This window comes from Ovis canadensis, chromosome 24 (genome assembly GCF_042477335.2).
Source record: "Ovis canadensis isolate MfBH-ARS-UI-01 breed Bighorn chromosome 24, ARS-UI_OviCan_v2, whole genome shotgun sequence".
Lineage (NCBI taxonomy): Eukaryota > Metazoa > Chordata > Mammalia > Artiodactyla > Bovidae > Ovis > Ovis canadensis.
In genome coordinates, this window is record NC_091268.1 from 57,284,475 (window position 1) to 57,304,682 (window position 20,208).

Genomic DNA, 20,208 nt, shown 5'->3' on the forward strand with positions numbered 1-20,208 from the left:
CTGCCTCTGTGGCCGGAGCAGGGGCTGTAGAGCCCTGACAACCTCAAGACGGGGCGGGCGTGGCCCCTGGAGCGGGAAGCCCTGGCCAGCGCAGCAGCCTCACAGACACCAGGCTGCAGCACGAACAAGGAGCGGGCGGCGGGCAGTGGCGGGCGTGTGTCCCTGCAGGGCCGGCAGCAAAGTGCCTCCCCCCGCAGGCTCCACAGGGCTGCCTCCAGACCAAGGCACCCAGGGTAGGACAGAGGGGGAGCTGCTGCCTGCAAATGCGGGGAGTGAGCTCCACGGGCCAGACACAGGGGTCAGGCCTGGCCTGGTCCAGGCGGGCAGGGCGTTCGCAGCCTGTGAGCAGTCCAGGCTCTGCGTGTGCTGCCATCGTGGGCAATGGCATCCAGCCTGGGCACGGGGGGGGGCACTTCACAGACACATCGGCAGCAGGGGAGGGGGGCAAGGCAGCGAGGATTCCCGCGTCAGGAACGGGAGGGCAGGGGTCACCGGAGCCTGGGGGCTGCCTGATCTGGGCACCTGGGCACCTGGCTTCTGGCCTGTGCTGCAAAGATCTGCTTACCATCTGTCTGCATTTCTGTATGAACACTCCAGTCAATGCAAATCTATATTTTAAAAAGTTGGGACGGTGGGGAACTCGAAACGTTGGTAAAGCTAACGCTGTGCTGTGTTTTACGAGCACTGATGACGTTTGCCCTTGATCTAATCACCCCCCTTGTCCAACATACAGAGGAAACCAAGGCGGGCGGTGGTGGACCCATCCACAGTGAGGACGCAAGTGCTTTCCTGCCTTCGTCACCAGGTACTGGGAAGTGGTGTGGGCACGCAGAGCTCAGGCACAGCTGCGCGTGGGAGAGGGCTGTGCCGTCTTCTCAAGCCCTAACCCAGCCTGTGGCTGTGGCCTTGTTTGGAAATAGGGACGTGGCAGACGGGATTCACTAGGAAAAGATCCCGTGGATCAGGCTGGTCCTGAGTCCAGTGCCCCACGTCCTCATAAGAAGAGGGTGGTTTGGACTGAGACCCACGGGACAGGCCGCGTGACAACGGAAGTGAAGACGGGAGTGACGTGGCCACAGGCACAGAGCCAAGACTCGACGCCACGCTCAGGAGGGAAGGCAGGGAAGACCCTCCGGAGCCTTCGGGGACGGGGCACCATAGTCTCCGACTCTGGAGAGAGAAGAGCTTCCTGGTGCCCTAAGCGGCCCGCGCAGTAACGCCTCCCCACGGCTGCCCCGACGCCCACATGCTGTGGACACGTGGGGTTACAGCCGAACTGTACTACAAATTAAGGAGCCAGGAAGGAGCCTACATGGTGGTGACGTCAGAGATCACGGTGGCCACTGCTCTGAGATCTGAACAGGGACCGTACGGCGGCCACCCTGCCACACAGCGGCTCTCCCGGTCGCTCCGCTGGTAAAGAATCCGCCTGCAATGCGGGAGACCTGGGTTCCATCCCTGGGCTGGGAAGATCCCCTGGAGAAGGGAACGGCCGCTCATTCCAGTCTTCTGGCCTGGAGAATCCCATGGACTGTATCGTCCACGGGGCCCCAAAGAGTTGGACACGACTGAGTGGCGCTCATTCCCAGTGGTCTCTCCAGCTCCACTTGCTGCTGGCCGGTGCCCTCAGGCACGTACCCGGTCACTCTGAGCTTCAGCCTCCCTGTCTACAACCACATCTACAGGCAACAGTGGCCTCTCTGTCTAGCTCTCGAGGCCTGGCGTGGTGCCCTTTCCTGCACCTACGACCTCAGCCCCACCTGCCTCCAGGCCAGGTTGGGGCCTTCCTTGGGGGCACCTCTCACTGTCCCCCTATCTCCTGAGCCTTGGACGACAGGTGCTTGTTAAGCCAGACTTGAAACGACCCATTTCAGATTCACTGAGCCTGGCCCACGGGGCTTTTCTCTTTCTCTTCCGGTTTGCAAGCAAGGCTGGGTCTGCGGAGTTCCAGCGGCAGGCCCGTCTGTCCCGGGGGTGCTGCCTTGCTGCTGGAGTTATTCTTGCCTCAGAGCGACCTGGGGAAGGTGTGCTTTCCTTCCCTCCCTGTGTCTGAACACGCTTTGGATCCCAAACCACACGCGGCACAGAGGGCATTGTAGCTCTGGGTTCCAAACTCTCAGGTGGTCACCTGGCTGTTTTGGTGGAGATGGGGGCTTCAGAGCAGCCTCGCCAGGCGGCAGGGAGTGATGAGTCTGCTGGCCGGCGACCCGAGGAGAAGCACAGCTGCGGCTCGGCGTGCCGCCTACGATCAGCTGCGCACCCTGAACACTGACTCAATAGTTGTCACCCCTCTAATGCCTACAACTCAGAACTGCAAACCTCAGGACACCCAGACAATCAGCAAGGACAGACCTGGGGAGGGGCTGCAGCGGCTCCCAGACCCCCACCAGTATGAACCCACGGCCCCACTGGTTGAAGACAGAGACCTGGTCCCAGAAGGGCTAGGACCCAAAGCTCCCTGTTGTCCAGCCTCGAGCAGCAGAAGGCAGCTGCAGCCCAGAGACAGTGTGGGGGCTGCAAGGTCTCACAGCAAGGATGCTCCCCACGCCGCGGCCCCGCCCTGTGCTCCTGGCCTGCCTGGACACCCCCCACAGGGCCCCCTGGCCACTGTCCCCCAAGCTGGAAGCCTTCACTTTCTCGGCCCCAGCAAGTCCGTCCCCGGGCCCAGGGCATTTGCCTGCCCCTGGCCCCAACGAGTCTCTAGGACCCAGGCTTGTCCCCGTCCTCACCCCACGCCTCACCTCTGGTTCCTGGGGAGCCTTCCCGCCCTCCCAGCTCTGTCCCTGCACAGCGGGGAAAGTGGTCACATCAGGCCGGATGCCCACCAGGGCTTGGCCCCTGCCACTGTCCAGCTGCCTGCCTCACCTCCCCACAAGCTCTGTCCCAGGGAACTTTCTGTGACTCTGGGCATGTCCACCATGGCGCCACCAGCCACGCACAACCCCGATGGCCCAGGTGCGGCAGAAGACTAGGCTGCAACTTCATCTCAGTTAAGTTAATCTCAGCCTAGAAAGCCACCTGGTAGTCCTCCACACAGTGGCCCTGGTCCTCCGGCCTGCAGAGGCCACCCAGTCCTAGAATGTGTCACCCCCTCCAGGCCGGACTCCTGGCCTGGGGTGACGCCCACTTCACGTTCACACTCGTGCTCAGCCCTCCTTCCCCCGTCCATCCTGCAGACCAGGCCTGAGTACCAGGCCCCATGCCCCAGGGTCAAGGCCCTCAGAGGCAGGAGCGCCAGGCTTGTGTCAAGCCTGCCCCTGCGCCTGGCAGGAGGCCAGGCTGGGCTCGGTGTGAGTGTGGTGGCTGAATGTACATTTCTGCCAGGAGGTGGTCACAGCCAGCGTCATGAGCAGGCCCGGAAGCTTTCTTTCTAAGAAGCATGGTGAAATCTGATGTACCCTCTGGCTTGTCTGTGTAGTCTCGCCCCGCCTCGCCAAACCACCAACCCCTCCCGGCTTCCTTCCATAAACATGGTGCCCTGCCTCCTAAAGCCAGTCCAGTAGGGTTTAGACCTCAGTCCTTTGCCTACAACGCCCTCGTTGACAGGTGGGTAAACTGAGTCCCGGGGAGGGAAGGAGCTTACTGGAGGCCACACACGCAGGGCCTCGCCAGGCCTCCTGTCTCTGCGGACACACCCGGGCTTCCATCTAGGTACACACATCACCGGCACCACTGTGAGCCGGCATGGACTTTTCAGACGTTAAAATTTAAAGACTGCAGCAAAGGACGCGTGACAACAACGGGGCAGTTGGTTCCAACATCCTCCAAATGAGAGCCTTGTGCCTCAAAAGACACCCCGTGTGTGACAAGGGTCTTGAACCCAAATACATGAAGAATTCTCACAACTTACTAACGGAAAGACGGCCAGCTGAACAGCAAGTGGCAAAAGCTCTGAACAGACGTTTCTCCAAAGAAGATCCAAATGGCCAACAGGACTTGAGAAGATGCTCCCAGTCATTAGTCAGGAGAGAACTGTGATTCAGAACCGCAGACAGACACGGTCCACCCCCACCAGGATGGTGAGGGTCAACGGGGACGATGAAGACAAGGCTGCGGAGCCTGCAGAGATCGCTGGGGAGGGCGGCTGCTGGGAGAGACGGCTGCAGCTTCTCAGCAGCTGCACCGAGTTATTCTGGACCCAGCAATGCCACTCCCAGGCTTACACCAAGAGAGATGGAAACCTGTACACAGATGCTCACAAAATGCCCTCCGTGCACTCAAGAAATGGAAATGAGGCAAATATCCGTTGACAGATGAGAGTAAAGTAAAGCAAGTAAGTCAAGTAAAACATGGCCCGCTCACACCAGGGAGCATTGCTCAGTGTTCAGCCACAGAAAGGAAGGCGGCTCAGACACGCACCACGCCGTGGGGGAGCCCTGAACACCCAGCGCTCTGCAACAGAAGCAGACACAAAGGCCAGCAGCGACTGACGCTGTTCACGTGAAATCCCAGGACGGGCAAGTCCACGGCGACGGGGAGCAGACTAGTGGTGTCCAGGCAGGGAGGAAGGGCAGCGCTTCACCAGGCTTCTTTCCGGAGTAACGGAGCAGTTCAACACCATGGGGATGGCCGCACAGCTCTGTGAAATGTACTGAAAGCTACTGGGTGACAGACTCCAAGTGGCTGAATCACGATCTGTGTGAACTGTATCTGGGTAAAGGCGTCAAAACATCTTCCTCTAACAGTAAAAGCAAGACTACCCAGCAACTGGCAGGCTAACGCGCTGCTGTCGCCGCCACCGAGTCGCTTCAGTCGTGTGCGACTCTGTGCCCCACAGACGGCAGCCCCCCAGGCTCCCCGTCCCTGGGATTCTCCAGGCAAGAGTACTGGAGTGGGTTGCCATTTTCTTCTCCAATGCATGAGAGTGAAAAGTGAAAGTGAAGTCGCTCAGTCGTGTCCGACTCTTCGCAGTCCCATGGACTGCAGCCCACCAGGCTCCTCTGTCCATGGGATTTTCCTGGCAAGAGCACTGGAGTGGGGAGCCACTGCCTTCTCCTAGTTATACATTTTTCAACGTCTATTAACATATACCATTAGACTACGAGTGGCCCCTCATACCACGGGGACTGCACGCTGCAGCCCTGCCAGGCTCCCCTCCTGCCCCAGGACTGCTCCTGGGTCCTCTGAGCACCCGTCCTTCAGGATCTCAGAGAAAAACTACCCCCTGATTAATTCAGAACATTCAGCTTACAGAGCTATTACGAGCTCACCGAAGAAAGTTTCTTTTTTAAGGGAATTATTAATCATATATTTATTTTCTTAATGCTATGGTCAGAAACCACAGCTGCTTTCCTGCTGAGAACACAGCCACAGGGGCAGGAACGGTGTGCCCCAGGGTCATCGGGAGGGTGGTGGCTGCCAGCAACCAGACTCTAGCGGATGCCGGAGTTGGGGTGGGTCAGAGCCCAGAGCCAGGGTCGGCGTGGGCCAGGCCCGCCAGAGCGGCAGGAAGGCTGGCCAGGGCATGAGGTCAGCAGCGTGAGCCTAGCAGAGCCTGCCCTGTGGCCAGGGCCCTCTGCCCAGGAGCGCAGCGTGCAGGGAGGCTGGCCGTGCACACGCCCATCCTCCTGGCCTCAGCGTCCCCGGCCCCCGGGGGATTCCCCACCCCGCTTCCACACTTCAGCCCGGCCTCAGCCTCAGCCCACGGGACAGGAGCCACGCCCTAGGCTGTCCCTCCATGTGCGGCCTTCCGAGAGGAACTCTGACGTCCGTCCTCGGACACAGGCTGAGGGCAGAGGGTTCAGGGCCGGGGGGGCAGGTGTGGACTCTGCGGCCTTTCCAGGCGACCTCCGGAGCCCGGCTGCCCCGGCCGCCAGGCCACAGCGGCTGCCACTCATGCCTCCTGCGGCCACAGAGGGGACGGCCACCCCACGGTGAGGGAGGCTGGGGAGGCCGAGAGGGGCTCGAGGCTGGGCGCCCTGGCCTTGGGAGGCTCCAGACTCTGAGTCCGCCTTGGGTGGTCTGCACCGTCTCGCCAAGCCCTGATTCCCGCATCTTTACGTGGCAGAATAATAACAACAGTGACGTCTCCTCTAACCCACAGAGGTGTTGGAACACTAAACCACATGGTGGGCAAGCCCTCACACGGGCGTGGCCCTGGGCACCTGCACACAGCTGGATGCCCGAGGTGAGGACTGGCCCGGGAGAGCCCCAACCCCGAGCCAAGGTGCAGAGCTGAGGCACCGCCCCGGCGAGCCGCCGGGTCCCAGCAACACCAAGCCCCAAGCCCCAAGGCCCCTGCAGAGGCTGCCCTGCCCGCGCCACTGGGCTCCTGCCCCCCAGGGCCGGGTGTGGCCCCTCCCCCGCCACGCAGCTCTGCGCACACCCGGGTCAGTCTGCTGGACCGTGTTCGACGCACCCTGGAGACAAGAGGCCTGTGCCCCAAAGTGCAGCTGGGGGGGTGCCAAGGACGTGGTGGGTTTTGGTTCTTTTCCTGGATTCCTGTGACCGCCAGGGACGGTCAGGCCCACCGGTCACTGGGCCAGCAGTGAGTGGCGGAGCCCGCCCCCACCCGGAGCATCCTCTTCCCCAGCACATCGCCGAGGTATGAAGGGCCTGAAGGGGCCCCTCTACTCAAGCTCCATCCTGAGAGGGCACGCAGGTGCCAGGGGGTTCCGTCTCCTCCAGGGCCCGAGGAGCGCGCGTGCAGCCCACGTCGCCCTTCCCGAGCACGGGGCGTGTGAGCCCGGGCGGTCGTCACAGCCACGGAGCAGCGGTCGGCTAGTGGTCCCCAAGCCCCCAGGGCGTGCGGACTTCCTTCCACACACTGGCAGAGCGGCGCCACGGGCCCTTGGGGGTGCAACCCGCGCTTTAAACACAATGAACCCTCCCGTCAGGACAGAAGCGGCCCATGTGAAACTAACCAGACGGACCACAGGAGACACCCAAGCCCCGGGACCGCCGGGTGGACATCACAGGCCACAGACGCACGTGCTGAGTCTCCGGGGCTGTCTGCCTTCCAAACGTCCCTTCTCCACCGCCCCCACAATTTTCAGATGCCACTGAGTGCTTCCTTTTGATTTTGGGAGCACAGTTTCTATTTCATCTGGAATAGCGGTCAGGAGTCAAATCAGCTGACCTGCTAGCTTCAGAAATAAAGCTTCTCGGGCACAGCTGTGCCCATGGTCATAGAGCCTGGCTGCCTTCTGGTGAGGAGACCAGGGCTGAGCGGCTGAGACGCAACTTCACGGCCCTCGCCCCTGCCCCAGCACTTACTTCATGGGTTTGAACAGCGCCTGCCCGTAGTTCTGGAAGGTCATGATGAGCTTGAGCTGCGTGCCACCGGACTTCATGGCTGCGGTGGGAGGAAAGGAGCTTGGTCACCTGCTGCCCGCCGAGGCCTGTGAGCGCGGGCACGCTGGTGGAGAGGGGGGCCCTGAGACCTGGGTGCGGCTGTGAGCGGGGTCAGGGATGGAGGCCTGAGACAGGCAGTGCGTTCAGGGTCAGGAAGGGCCGCCCGGGCTGGAAGAGCCGTAGCAGAAGGGTGGCTGGGACTGGGAAACAGGCGACGGCGGAGGGATCAGAAGGATGGGAGGGCCGCACATGGGAGCGGGGCGCTTGGCTTCCCACCCTGCTGGCTCCCTAGACCGCGCCTCGGCTCACCTGACCACAGCTGCCTCTCTCGAAGGGGGGTCCGCACCCTCGCCCAGTGCCCCCATGGGGCTGGGGCAGGGCTGAGACCCACTCCCAGGAAAGGGAACCCACAGTGCCCCCAGCAGAAAGCAGCCCCCGCCCGGGGCTTGGGAACCCACTCAGAGTGCCGTCCGCTGGAGTCCAGGGCTGCAGCCGCCGTTGGCTCAGCATGGACAGAGCGGGGGCTGGGTCAGCACCTTGGGGCTCTGTCCCGCTTTGTCCGACAGCAGAGAGAACAGGGACGGGACGCAGCTGTTCACCGCCTCCCCCTGGAGCCCTGAGGCGCCTGGATCCTTCCTCTGGGATGACAGAGGCCTTCTGGCCCTGGGCTGGGCATTTGGCTTACGGGGCACTTTTGGTACCCCGCCGCTGAGTCAGAAGAGCTCCAGGCACTAGGCCCCGAAGCGGCAGTGTCCTCGGGTGGGCGTGGGACTGTGGCCTTCCTGGGACCGGAGCTGCCCTCCTGAGGGGCCTGCTCGCTAGGCAGGGTGGCCTCGCGGCCCCCAGGCCCCCGGGGCAGCTGCCCGAGCAGGCCAGTGACTGTCCAGGGAGTCCGTCCAGTGGAGGCATCTCCTCTGCTCACCTCCACCCACAGCTCCGTCCTGACCTGGACAAACAACTGCAGGGCCTGCGCTTCAGGTCAGAGGCTGCTCGAGTCCTCGCCTGCACCGTGACTTCTTTCTAAACGACTCAGAGCACAGAGTCGTCAACTGCATCACTCACTCTATATGCGCAATCGTCCACGATATCGACTCAATCGTCATCATCGTCACCAGCAAGGCCCAGGCCTCCACAGGCCTGGCTTCAAGCTGAACGGAGGCAGATAGTTTCTGAACTCGTTAAAGGCAGCCAAGGGCCGTCACCACGCAGCGAGGAGCCCAGCGGTAAAGAAATGTCTCTGGGGGCCTGAAGGAGCCGCTCTCTGCCACACTTTCTCTCACGTTCCAAGACTGAAGAGACTGCTCAGGGCGGGACGGAGTCGGAGCTGAGGGCGGGAATGAGCTGGCCACAGGCAAGCCCCCCCTCTTGGAGGCCTGTTCCTTTATCTGCAGGATGGGACTTGGGAGACAGGCTCGATTTCTAGCTCTTCTTCCATTTTAAGCTCAGAAGGACGGCTCTGCTGAACCCTGACCCCGAGGTCGGTTCCAGGCTCCCCAGAATGCTGCACTCCAGGCTCCCTCAGTGCCTCTGAGGGCTGCACCCACCCCCAGGCCACAGTAGCGTCAGGGGCAGAGCCCCCAGCAGCAGACAGCTCTTGTCCAGGGACCCCTGTCTCTAAATCCGCCCTGTGGCTTTGTGAGGCCAAGGGCCCAGTCAGAAGCCACCGTCTCAGCAGTGGGGTTTTTAATCAAAACATCCAGCCGGATGCGAGGGCCAACCCTGCCTCCCCCGCCCCAGGAAAAGCGTCCATTCTCCAGGGGAGGCCTGCGCCTGGCCGGACCAGCCACACTCCCACTGCGGCGCTCTGCTTCTCCAGGAAGAAGATCTCGTCCCGAGTGTGAGTCTCTGGGAGCACCTCCGGGCCCAAGGCCGTGCAGAGTGGGGCTGAGCGTCCAGCCGAGGCCTTCACCAGGCTCCGGCTGGCCCAGCGCGGCCGCCCTGTGCAGAGGTGCCCCAGCCTCTGCTCCCACCTCTCAGCAGCCCCCGAGACAGGCCTCAGACACACACCTGCCTTCAAGGTCTCTGGGAGCAGAAGCGTTTGGGTGACAAGAGGCATAGGGGCATCCAGCCCAGAGGGCCTGCAGCCAGGGCGGGGAGGGGGCAGAGCCCGGGATTGAAACACACGGCCGTGTCTGAAGAGGTACGTGAGAACGTTCACTCCAAGCGAGAAAAGCGAAGATTCAGAAACAGCCTCTCATTTTAGGGTTAGCCTCCGTGTCTGTTCATGTTGGGCCGGGTTTTGCAGTCAAACGGGTAATGATTTTGGATTTGCAAGCTGGAGATTACAGGGTCGAGGTTATGACCACCTCTGTGATCCACAGAGGCCCCAGGAGGCCCACAGAGCTGGGTCTGCCTGCCCAGAGCCTCTCCGGCCCATGACGGGGAAGTCAGGGCACACCGAGCCCGCTGTTCACCGCGGGGGAAGCCGCCCGGGGCCATCACCAGTCTTCCCATGCTCACTGGGTGCCTGTGCGTGCCAGCCTGGGTTCTGACCGGCCCACGGATTAGGGCCAGCTGGTCAGGGTCGTCCAGCAGCGAGGGCAGGACGCAGCTGGGCAGGCCCTCAGTCCAGGACCCACCGCTGGGCACAGAGCAGGCTAGGACTCGGGGGTGGGCCACTGGGATGTCAGGCATCCTGGGCACCAAGCCCGGGACAGTCAGACCCGACGAGGGTGGTCCAAGGTCAGTCCCCAGGGCACGGACGAGACCCGTCCTCTTCCTTCAGGGCTCCCAGGCCCCTGGGCATAGAGCAACGTCTGGTGAGAGCGGGGTCGCCGGCCGTGCCCTGAGGGCTACGGGGAGCCTGGCCAGTCCTCTCAGCCCTGCCTCTGCCCTGCTCAGAGCCCGAGTCGACACAGCATATGCCTGGGGCACAGGCCAGCTTCCCGGACTGAGACACAGCGTGCCTGAGCCTGCCGGACGGATGGGAGACCTCGGTGGGCTGGCCTGCAAGCGTGAATGCCGCACTTCCCTAAACCCTAGTTTTCAAACGCTGGTGTAGCTTCCCCCCGAAGTCCTGTGTTCTCTGCTGGCTTTCACCACGAAAGCCTCTGCCCCATCCAGGACCCAGTCCTGCGGGGTGGAGGTCCCCTCCTCACCTATCGCCCTGGACTTTCTCTGCCCATCCTGTGTGCACTTCCAGTTCCCGGGAACAAGCAAGTCAGCACGTAGCAGAACTCTGCCAAGGTCGGGCTTACCCCTAGTGCCTGCCCAGACAGGGCCCTGAGATGCGGAAGGTGCTCAAGAGAGCCTGTGGGATGGACGATGAGCGTCACCGCACTGGGTGTTTCTCTAACAGCCTCGTCTGCTCAGGCGGGCAGGGGACGCACCAGCTGTGGCCTCTCCCCAGCAGTCCCCGCTGGCTGCACAGACCGCCTTCCAGCACTGGGGGAGGCTGGAGGCGCTTAGATTCCTCCTGGGTGGCATCGAGGAGGGGAGACCACCACCTTGCCCCGGCCAGGAGGGTGTTCATCATGTTCTCAGGGTGAACAGCTAGGAAGAGGGCGGGTGCCAGAAATAGCTCAGCGCCGGGCTGAGACACCCAGCACAGCCTCTAAGGAGCTCTGGAAACCCCCAGCCACCAGCCTCGCAGGCAACACCCAGCTCCCTGGCCGTGGCGGCAGACAGAACCTGGGTTAGCAGAACCCTTTAAGCCACAGGGCAGTCCAGACGTCACGAAGACGTTGCCTGGAGCCCCTGCTCCCAGCACCATGCTCCCGAGTCCTCCTCCACCCTCTGGGCCTCCCAGGACCGCTCCTCCCACCCAGGGCCTCTGCCTGCCCCCTCTGCTCTGGGAGCCACTGGTGACTACCCGGGGACCTTCACAAACAATCGCCTACAGGCCTGAGGGCAATGGCACCAAACCTCCACGCTTAGAGGCCACTGCCCACACAGTTTCTTGAAATCAGTAACTGGATGCCCCGAATCCTCTGCTTCAGCAGATCCCAAAGTCCTCGGAGATGTAACCTCCAAACTACTCGGCGCATGGCGCTCTGCCCCGGGCAGAGTGGAGCCCCAGTCACCCTCCGTCCACCCTGAATCTAGGAGCAGATGTGAGCTCCAGGAGCCTCTGGCCTTGGCCCCCACCCCCTGCCCAGCAGAACGACAGGGGGGCTGGGCGGCACCTTGTCCTGCCTCGGCTGTTTCGCAGCAGAAGGCAACTCTTCCCTCTCCACCCTCCTCAGTCACAGACAGCACCGAAGGCCTGTGTGCCTCCTCCAGGAAGGCTGCTGGCATAACCCGCCCAGGAGGTGATGCTTCAGCAAGGAGCCGGCCGGGCACAAGGGCACCTACCCACACTGGTGATCTCCCGGGTGCCCAGGTCACGGAGCAGGGCCTCCACTGCAGGGTTGTGTCGAGAGTACAGCTCATATCGGTTGATGCCGATGTGGAACTTGAGCCAGTTGGGATAGGAGTCCACGGCCGCCTCCCCGGTGGGCAGGAATTCATCCTCAAGACCTTCGTGTGGCCTGCACAAATGAAGGTGACCCCGGTCAGCAGGGAAAGGACAAACAGCAAGGTCTCAGGATGGACGGGGGAGCTGGCCCCAGCGCCAAGGTTTTCACTGTGGCTCCAAACAAGCGTGGGTTTATTTAGAGGAGCCTCTGCACAGACAGGACCCTGCGACGTCCGCACTTTTTCTGTGGCTGTTGTTCAACTGACTAATAACATATCTGAAGGCCTGTAATTCTCACTCACCCGCGAGAGACGCCACAGACAGCTGTAACTAAAGGAGGCCAAGCCCAGACTGTCAGGGCTAGGCCCGCCGGGGCTGTCCTGGGGCCTCTGCAACAGGCTGGGGTCTGAGGGGCTGCTGCCTTCCCGGGGGCAGACGAGCCCAGTCTGGCGGAAGCCTTCGCTGAGTATTCTGCTTTTGGGTGGGGAGAGAGGACCGTGGTGCTCACTCCAGCTCAGGCGCAAATCGAGGACCTGCTGCCCATGTGGCCCGTCCTTGTCTCCGGAGTCAAAGGGCCAGTCGGAGGGAGGACAGAGCCTGTTTGCTGCCGGAGGGAACAGCGGACCTTGTCTACGTGCAAGTGAGGCCTTTTCAGCCAAATGCTGCCCCACGATGGACATGACGGGTCACAAGAAGCTGCCCAGGAGCCCCATCACTGACCGCTGGCTTCAGAGGCTCAGGCCCGGCTCACGGCTCCGCCTCTCAAACTGCTGAGCATTTCGGTGAACCGGGCCAGCAGACAGAGCTCAGAGGCTACCGAACGCCTTGGTGTGTTTAGACTGAAAACCCTGGGCCTGGTCCAAACGCGAAGGAGAGCGGCTTCCATGGGGTGTTTTGGAAAGCTGGCCTCCCCTCGGCTGCTTGGGTGACCTTTCGCAGGTATTTATGTTGGCCTTGCTGCTGGCTAGCATTTCATCACCTGGGCTGCAGCATCTGGTTACTTCGGTCTGTGTGGCTGAGGGCCTTGGGGGCAGGGCTTTAAAGCAGTTAAAGGGATGCCCCTGGGGGATGCCACTTGCCTTTTAGGGAGCCGTTGCTGTCTGCAGCTGGCATGGTTGGCACCCTGGCTGGGAGAACGCCTCAGTAATGCCTCAGGGGGGTCAGCACGCCCCTCACTAATTTTGTTCTCAGGGACTGGTTTACAAAGCCCCTTAGGCCACTCCAGACCTTCCTGACATGTCCACCAGAGCAGCGTTGCTGAGTCCCTGGAAGCCAGCAGCCAGTCGCTTCCCCAGGAAGCGCTTTCGCTCCTTGCCTGAGTCCCTTGGTGAGCCAGAGGCCAGGCCCAGCAGGCCAGCACTGCTTTCCGGCAGGCGCAGCACCGACTCTCCCCTGCCCCGCCTGCCCCGCCTGCCTTTCAGGCCAGTGGCCACAGGGAAGAGCTCCCAGCCGCCCAGCAGTCCTCCTCAGGGCGGCGGTCATTCTGGAGACAAAGGCAGTGCCTGGAGCCTGCCTGCTGCGTGCCCCCAGCCTCCCCTTCCTGGGGCTCCCACCGCAAGGCCCAACGCCCCAGGGTGTCCCTGACCCTGACGCTCTTTACACTGCACCTTGGATGAGCAAGGGCCCCTCCCAGGAAGCAGCCCTGGGTGGGCCTTTTTTCTCAAATGGTTCCTGGCTGCCTCGGGAGTCCGGCCTTCCAGCGCCCACCTCAATGACCCTAACCCCACTCACCAGTCTGGGTTCTCCGCCGTCGCTGCCTTGGGGTCGAACCTGATGCCACTGTTCACGTTGAAGAGCACATCGCCCTCCGTTAGAGGTGGAATGGGGACCTGGTACAGTGGGTGCTGGAACAGCCTGGTTAGGAGGGAGCCGTCCCCGCTCAAGCCAGGGGGCAGCACAGGTCCACGCGGGCCGGGGTCCCGGGGGAGCGGCCGGCGAGCCCGGTCAGGGGGGCGCGGGGCGCTGGGGTCCTGCCCCGGCGGGGCACCCTCGGCCGGTTCGGCTGCGGGGGGTAGTTTCTCAAGCGAGTGGGAGGTGAGGTTGGAGGAAGGGTCGGAGCTGAAGTCCTGCAGGGCACGCAGTGTCTGCTTGTTGGGCCAGCCCGCGTCGCCGGCGGCGGAGGCTGCGGCCGCCAGCTCCCCTCCGGGGTGTCCGCGCGCCTGGGCCCAGCCGGGGGCCGCCGCCTCCGCCGCGGGCTGCGCGCACGAGCAGCCGGGCTCCCCCGAGGGCCGCGCGGCGCTCCGCTCCAGCTTGGGCAGCAGATCCAGCACGAGGTGCAGCGCGCAAGCCGCCAGGAAGGCCATCAGGATGAGCACGCGGAATCTGCGCACCAGAATCATTTTCATGGTCCCGGACGAGCGCGGCCTGGATCTCCGGGCGCCCCCGGAGCGCCGCCCGCCTGTGCCCCTCTAGCCTCGACTCGGCACGAGTGAGGTGCCGCGGCGCGGGTCAAGGTCCATCTGGCGTCGGCCAGCTACCAGCCCTGGGGCTGTCCCATGCGGAGGGCGCCCGACGCCAAAGCGCCCGCTTGCCTGGCCATGTCCGAGCAGGTCCCTCTCGCCTCTTCAGAGCGGCGGCGCCCTCGGCCGGCCCGGCCCAGCGGTCCGCGGAGCGAGGGGCGCAGCCTGGTGAGGCCCCGCGCACGTAGCGGCCCGCTTGGGTCTCCGGGGCCGCGGCTGCGCTCATCAGGCGCTCAGGGGCCGGACACTTAGGCCCATCCCGGCCCAGGCGCGGCGGCCCGGAGGCGGCGGCGGCAACCGCGCGGCGCAATCCGATCCGAGGCTCGGAGCAGTCTCCACGGCTTCGGGGGCCGCGCTGGGTGCCCGGCCGGCCAGGAGAAGGGGTGGCTCCCCGGGCAGGGCTCGGCGCTCTCTCCCTCGGGCGCGCCGCGGCCCGCAGGTGGGGACCTGGTGGGGAACCAGGGCGCGGGGCCGCTGGGGCCGAGGAGAGGGCGGGAGCAGCGCCGGCGGGGGCAGGGCGCGCGGAGAGGCCGGCGAGGTCCCGGGCAGGTGCAGCGGCCGCCCCCAAGCGCGGCGCCCTCGCGGCCCAACCTCTCGGCGCCCGGCGCCCCGGCGGGCGGGCAGATATCCGAGCGCCGCGGAGCCGCCCCCCGCGTCAGCGCCCGCAGATTGGCGGAGCTGGCGTCCCGGGAGCCCGGGCCTACTCCGCTGTCTCCTTTCTCCTCCCCTCGGCCGCGCCCCGCGATGCTCTGCACCGCCGGGCCCGCTACGCAGAGGGCGCCTCCTCCCCGCGGTGTGCCGAGGGGGCGCGGAGAGCCAGGCGGAGGGCGCGGGGACCGCGCTGAGCAGGCTCCGCCGAGAGGGGCCCCGCGCCCCGACCTCGGCCCGCTTCAGCCTCCCGGCTCTCCCGGAAGAGCCGAGGGCCGAAACCCGGGCCAAGTCCCTCCCTGAGGCCGCTGGGCGTCTGCGCCGCCGAACGAGCTCCCCCCAGGCGGCGACCTTGTGCCCCACGCCCCCGCCTCGGGCGGGTCCCGCGCCCCTGGCCGCACGGATGGCGAGGCGGGGGTGTTGGGGCTTCCGCCCCTGGAGAAGATGAGGGGGGCGGGGTGTTTGGCCCAAACCGGGAGGGGAGGCCTGCGCAGCTTGGGGGCTACAGCGCGCGAGGCCGCTCCACCTCCAGGGGACCAGCCTGCTCTTTAACTCTGGCCCCGCCGGCGCCCCGTTAGAATTCCGCCTGGCACGGAGAGGGGCCTGGGTGTGCCGAACCTCCCTGGCTTTGGGCGGGACAGTGTGTGTGTGTGTGTGTGTGTATGTGTGTGTGTGTGCGCGCGCGCGCGCGCGCGCGCGTTGACCTCGCCACATTAGCAGAACTGGCCACCTACAGCTAGAGAGGCGGTACCCCTGGGCCCACGCAGCTTCTGGCCCCCCCGGGACAGTGTGTGTGTGTGTGTGTGTGTGTGTGTGTGTGTGTGTGTGGCCCACGCAGCTTCTGGACCCCCAGCAGGAAGTATCAGTGTGCATTTCCGCCTGAAATCATAGTTGGCATGGTAGGTGAACTTTGCCAAGGGACCCATCACAAACACACCCACCATCAGTCTCCCTGACCCCTGCCCTTCAGCCCTGCACATTTCCAGAGCAGATAGATGGCGCCTCTCTGGCAGGACTGAGAGGAGGCCGGTCTCTGGTGGGGGCCCTGGGTGGGACCCCTACTCTCCCACAGACTCACTGTATTGCTCTCTCAGGACCAATGTTTCCTTGAGTGTGAATTCAGGGTCCACTTTCCCTGAGACTCAGCACTGAATCTCAGTGCCTGGCAAAGTGCCTGACAGTCAGAAGGTGCCCATTAGACACTTGAGGTGAAGGAAGGGAGTCTCAGCCCAGCAAGTCAGTCAAAGAGATGTTTCTGAGGCCCTGTGAAGCCTGTGAAGGCTGGGTCCTCCTGGAGCTGGTGTGGGTGATGTGTTGGGGCCAGGGCTAAGGGTGGATGGGGAAAAAGGGTGAGGTGAGCTTGACCGGAGATGGGGATTTGGGGGCATTCATCCCCAGATGTGGAATCCCTCCCTCCCTCCCTCTCACACTGACAGTGCCATCTGTGCGCAGATAAGGTAACTCTGCACAGGGTTACCCAGAGACCAAGGAGGTGAGGCAAACTGAGTCAGAGGTTGAGAAGCAGCCCCCTATCTGGGGAAGGGAACCAGGCAGGAAGGCGCTTAGGTCTGAGATCAGCAGAGTGTCTCGCTTGGCCCCGGGGTTCTGTCGGCCCCAGCTCCACGGCCCAGGCCTCACACGCTCAGTGTCCTTAAGTGGCCGTGGGGTGGGCAGACCCCAGGAAGCGTGGGCATCAGGGCTAGGGGCCTCTCTGGGGCTCTCCGGGGCTCCGATGACCTCTCTGCACAGTCGCCATGCTCTTGGGAGACATGACGGCTCCCACACACAGCTCTCGCCCTATTTCAACTATCGTTGGGCAGAAGCCTTGTCTCACTAGCCCCACCCACCTTCTTCCTGACCTGCCGCTCAAATTATTTTCCCACTGACGCCATCATGATACCAAACCATCTTCTGTTCTCTTTCATGGTTTCTGTCCCTCAAAGCACACAGGCTCCACTAAGATCAGAGCCTTCTCCACGTCCTCGCCCTGGGCAGGTGCAGGGCATGTGCCAGGGAAGGAACCACGAGCCACTGTCCAGCTTGGAGTCTGGTGTCAACAGGCGAAGATGACAGAAGTCTCTGGAAACAGAGCGTTCGCCGCGGGAGGTCGGGGACTTCCTCTGTCGCTCAGCCGGTAAAGAGTCCGCCTGCAGCGCAGGAGACCCGGCTCCGATCCCTGGCCATCCACTCCAGTGCTCTTGCCTGGAGAGTCCCAGGGACGGGAGCCTGGTGGGCTACAGCCCATGGGGTCGCAAGAGTCGGGCACGACTGGAGCGACTAAACCACCACAGCCGGCGCCGGAGGTCAGAGAATGGGGACCCCCGGCCGGATCTGTCTGCCTGCTCCCTTCATGCTTTGCTCTGAGAAGTAATTTGGTTTAACGGACTCATCCTCAGAAATCAATGGCACCCGCTCCAGTGTCCTTGCCCGGAGAATCCCAGGGCCGGGGGAGCCTGGTGGGCTGCCGTCTATGGGGTCGCACAGAGTCCGACACGACTGAAGCGACTTAGCAGCAGCAGCAGACGTACACAGACATGCACACAGACACACACACACAGACACAGAGAGGCACAGACACACACACACAGACACACACACACAGACACACACACACGCAAACACAGACACATGCAGACACAGAGAGGCACAGACACACACACACAGACACGCACACACAGACACGCAGACACACACACACAGACACACACACACAGACACACACACGCAGACACAGACACACACGCAGACACAGAGAGGCACAGACACACACACACAGACACACACAGACACGCAGACACAGACACACACACAGACACGCAGACACAGACACGCAGACACAGAGAGGCACAGACACACACACACAGACACGCACACACAGACACACACACATGCAGACACAGACACACACGCAGACACAGAGAGGCACAGACACACACAGAGACACACACACAGACACACACACGCAGACACACACACAGACACACACACGCAGACACACACACAGACACACACAGAGACACACACAGAGACACACACACGCAGACACAGAGAGGCACAGACACACACAGACACACACACACAGACAGAGAGGCACAGACACACACACACACGCAGACACAGACACACACGCAGACACAGGCACACACACACAGACACGCACACACAGACACACACACAGAGACGCACATCCAGACACACACACACAGGCACACACAGACACACACACGCAGACACAGACACACACACACAGACACAGAGAGGCACAGACACACACACAGACACACACACCCAGACACACACACAGAGGCACAGACAGACACACACACACGCAGACACAGAGAGAGGCACACACACACACACAGACATGCACACACAGATACACACACACACGCAGACACAGAGAGGCACAGACACACACACACACAGACACACACACGCAGACACGCAGGTGGGTTTACACTTTGTCGTTGTTCAGTCACTCTGTCTAGCCTGACTCTTGCAGCCCCGTGGACTGCGGCACACCAGGCCTCCCTGTCCATCACTGTCTCCCTAAATTTGTTCAGACTCATGTCCATTGAGTTAGTGATGTCATCAAACCATCTCACCCTCTGTCACCCGCTTCTCCTGCCCTCAACTTTGCTGAGCATCAGGGTCTTTCAATGAGTCGACTCTTCTCATCAGGTGGCCAAAGGATTGGAGCTTCAGCTTCAGCATCAATCCTTCCAATGAATATTTAGGGCTGATCTCCTTTAGGATGGACTGGTTGGATTTCCTTGCTCTCCAAGGGACTCTCAAGGCTCTTCTCCAACACCACAATTCGAAAACATCAGCTCTTCAGTGCTCAGCCTTCTTTATGGTCCAACTCTCACATCTGCACATGATTATTGGAAACCTGTAACTTTGACTATACAGACTTTTACTGGTAAAATGATGTCTTTGATTTTTAAGATGCTGTCTAGATTGTTCATAGCTTTCCTTCCAAGGAGCAAGTATCTTTTAATTTCATGGCTGCAGTCACCATCCACAGTGATTTTGGAGCCCAAGAAAACAAAGTCTGTCACTGTTTCCATTGTTTCCCCATCTATTTGCCTTGAAGTGATGGGACCAGATGCCAATGGTCTTAGGTTTTTTAATGTTGAGTTTTAAGCCAACTTTTTCACTCTCCTTTTCACCTTCCTCAAGAGACACTTCAGTTCCTCTTTGCTTTCTACTATTAAGGTGGTGTCATCTGCATATCTGAGGTTATTGATATTTCTCCCAGCAATCTTGATTCCAGCTTGTGCTTCATCCAGCCTGGCATTTCCCATGATGTACTCTGCATAGAAGTTAAATAAGCAGGGTGACAGTATACAGCCTTGACGTACTCCTTTCCCAATTTGGAACCAGTCTGTTGTTCCCTGTCCAGTTCTAACTGTTGCTTCTTTAACTGCAGACAGATTTCTCAGGAGACCGGTCAGGTGCTCTGGTACTCCCTTCTCTTTAAGAATTTTCCACAGCTTGTTGTGATCCACACGATCAAAGGCTGTAGCGTAGTCGGGAAGTACCCATGCTCAAAAACACGCAGGGTTGAAGCTCCCTTAGGCCTCTGCTGTGCTGTCCCTGGGCAGAGACTGGGCCAGGCAAGCTGCTTCACGAAGGGCACAGGAAGGTTAAATGTCTTAATTGAGACCAGAGGGCAGTTCTGGGGACTGCTTTCTTCCAAAGACTGGCGCTCCAATACATCAGTTCAGCTAAGACAGGTGGTGCCAGGAATTACATGGAAAGATCAAGCTGGTGCCACAGAGAGAGAATAACGCACGTTCCGGGTGAGGAGCTGGCTGTTCAGCAGGGATAGCCCCTGAGAAAATGACATTTGCATAGAAACCTGGCCTGGAGGGAACAGCAGCGTGGAGGCCTGGGGGGCTGGCGTCCCGCAGGGCCAGCCCGGTCCTGTGTCTGTTGAGGATCCTGGTTGGGAGCCCCTTTCTCCGTTGGACCACCTCTCTGTGGGCTTCTTGAAGGCAATCTGCCCCGGGCCCCGTGGCTGCCCTGCAAGGACTGGAGAAGGTGCTGGCTGCAGGGCTGGGTGCACCCCTGGAAGCCAGGGCTGGGCAGAGGACAAGGGGGCCCCCAGCGAGGGGGAGTGCTTCAGGCGGAGAGAGGCGAGGCCCCGGGGGTTGATCCAGGGCCGAGGCCCCTGCCTCCTACCTGTTTAGGACCCCTGGTTCCCCACCTGCCAAGTGTTCCTTGAATTCTGCCTCAGTGAGACCGTCACCCTCAGGGAGGCGAGTGTTTTGTTGTGCCAACATCCTGGGGGTGCAAGGAGAGGCCAGCGGGCCTGGCAGGGGGCATGGTTAGTCTTTTCAAGCAAGAAAGCTGGTGCCTGGAGAGGGAAGGGCAGGGAAGGGCAGGGAAGTGGCGGCCTCTGTGCGA

The 20,208-nt window shown here is 61.9% G+C and overlaps 1 protein-coding gene across 1 annotated transcript in view; it reads right to left on the reverse strand.

Moving 5' to 3' along the window:
- FAM20C (FAM20C golgi associated secretory pathway kinase) overlaps positions 1-15,251 on the reverse strand; it is a 32,892-nt gene extending 17,641 nt beyond the window's left edge. The window contains exons 1-3 of the mRNA XM_069571089.1: positions 13,421-15,251; positions 11,587-11,762; positions 7,216-7,294 (exon numbers count right to left, since the gene is read on the reverse strand). Coding sequence (XP_069427190.1) covers positions 7,216-7,294; positions 11,587-11,762; positions 13,421-14,034 — 869 coding nt within the window. The 5' untranslated portion in view covers positions 14,035-15,251. The remainder of the gene's footprint in view (positions 1-7,215; positions 7,295-11,586; positions 11,763-13,420) is intronic.
- Between the last annotated feature and the right edge of the window lie 4,957 nt (positions 15,252-20,208).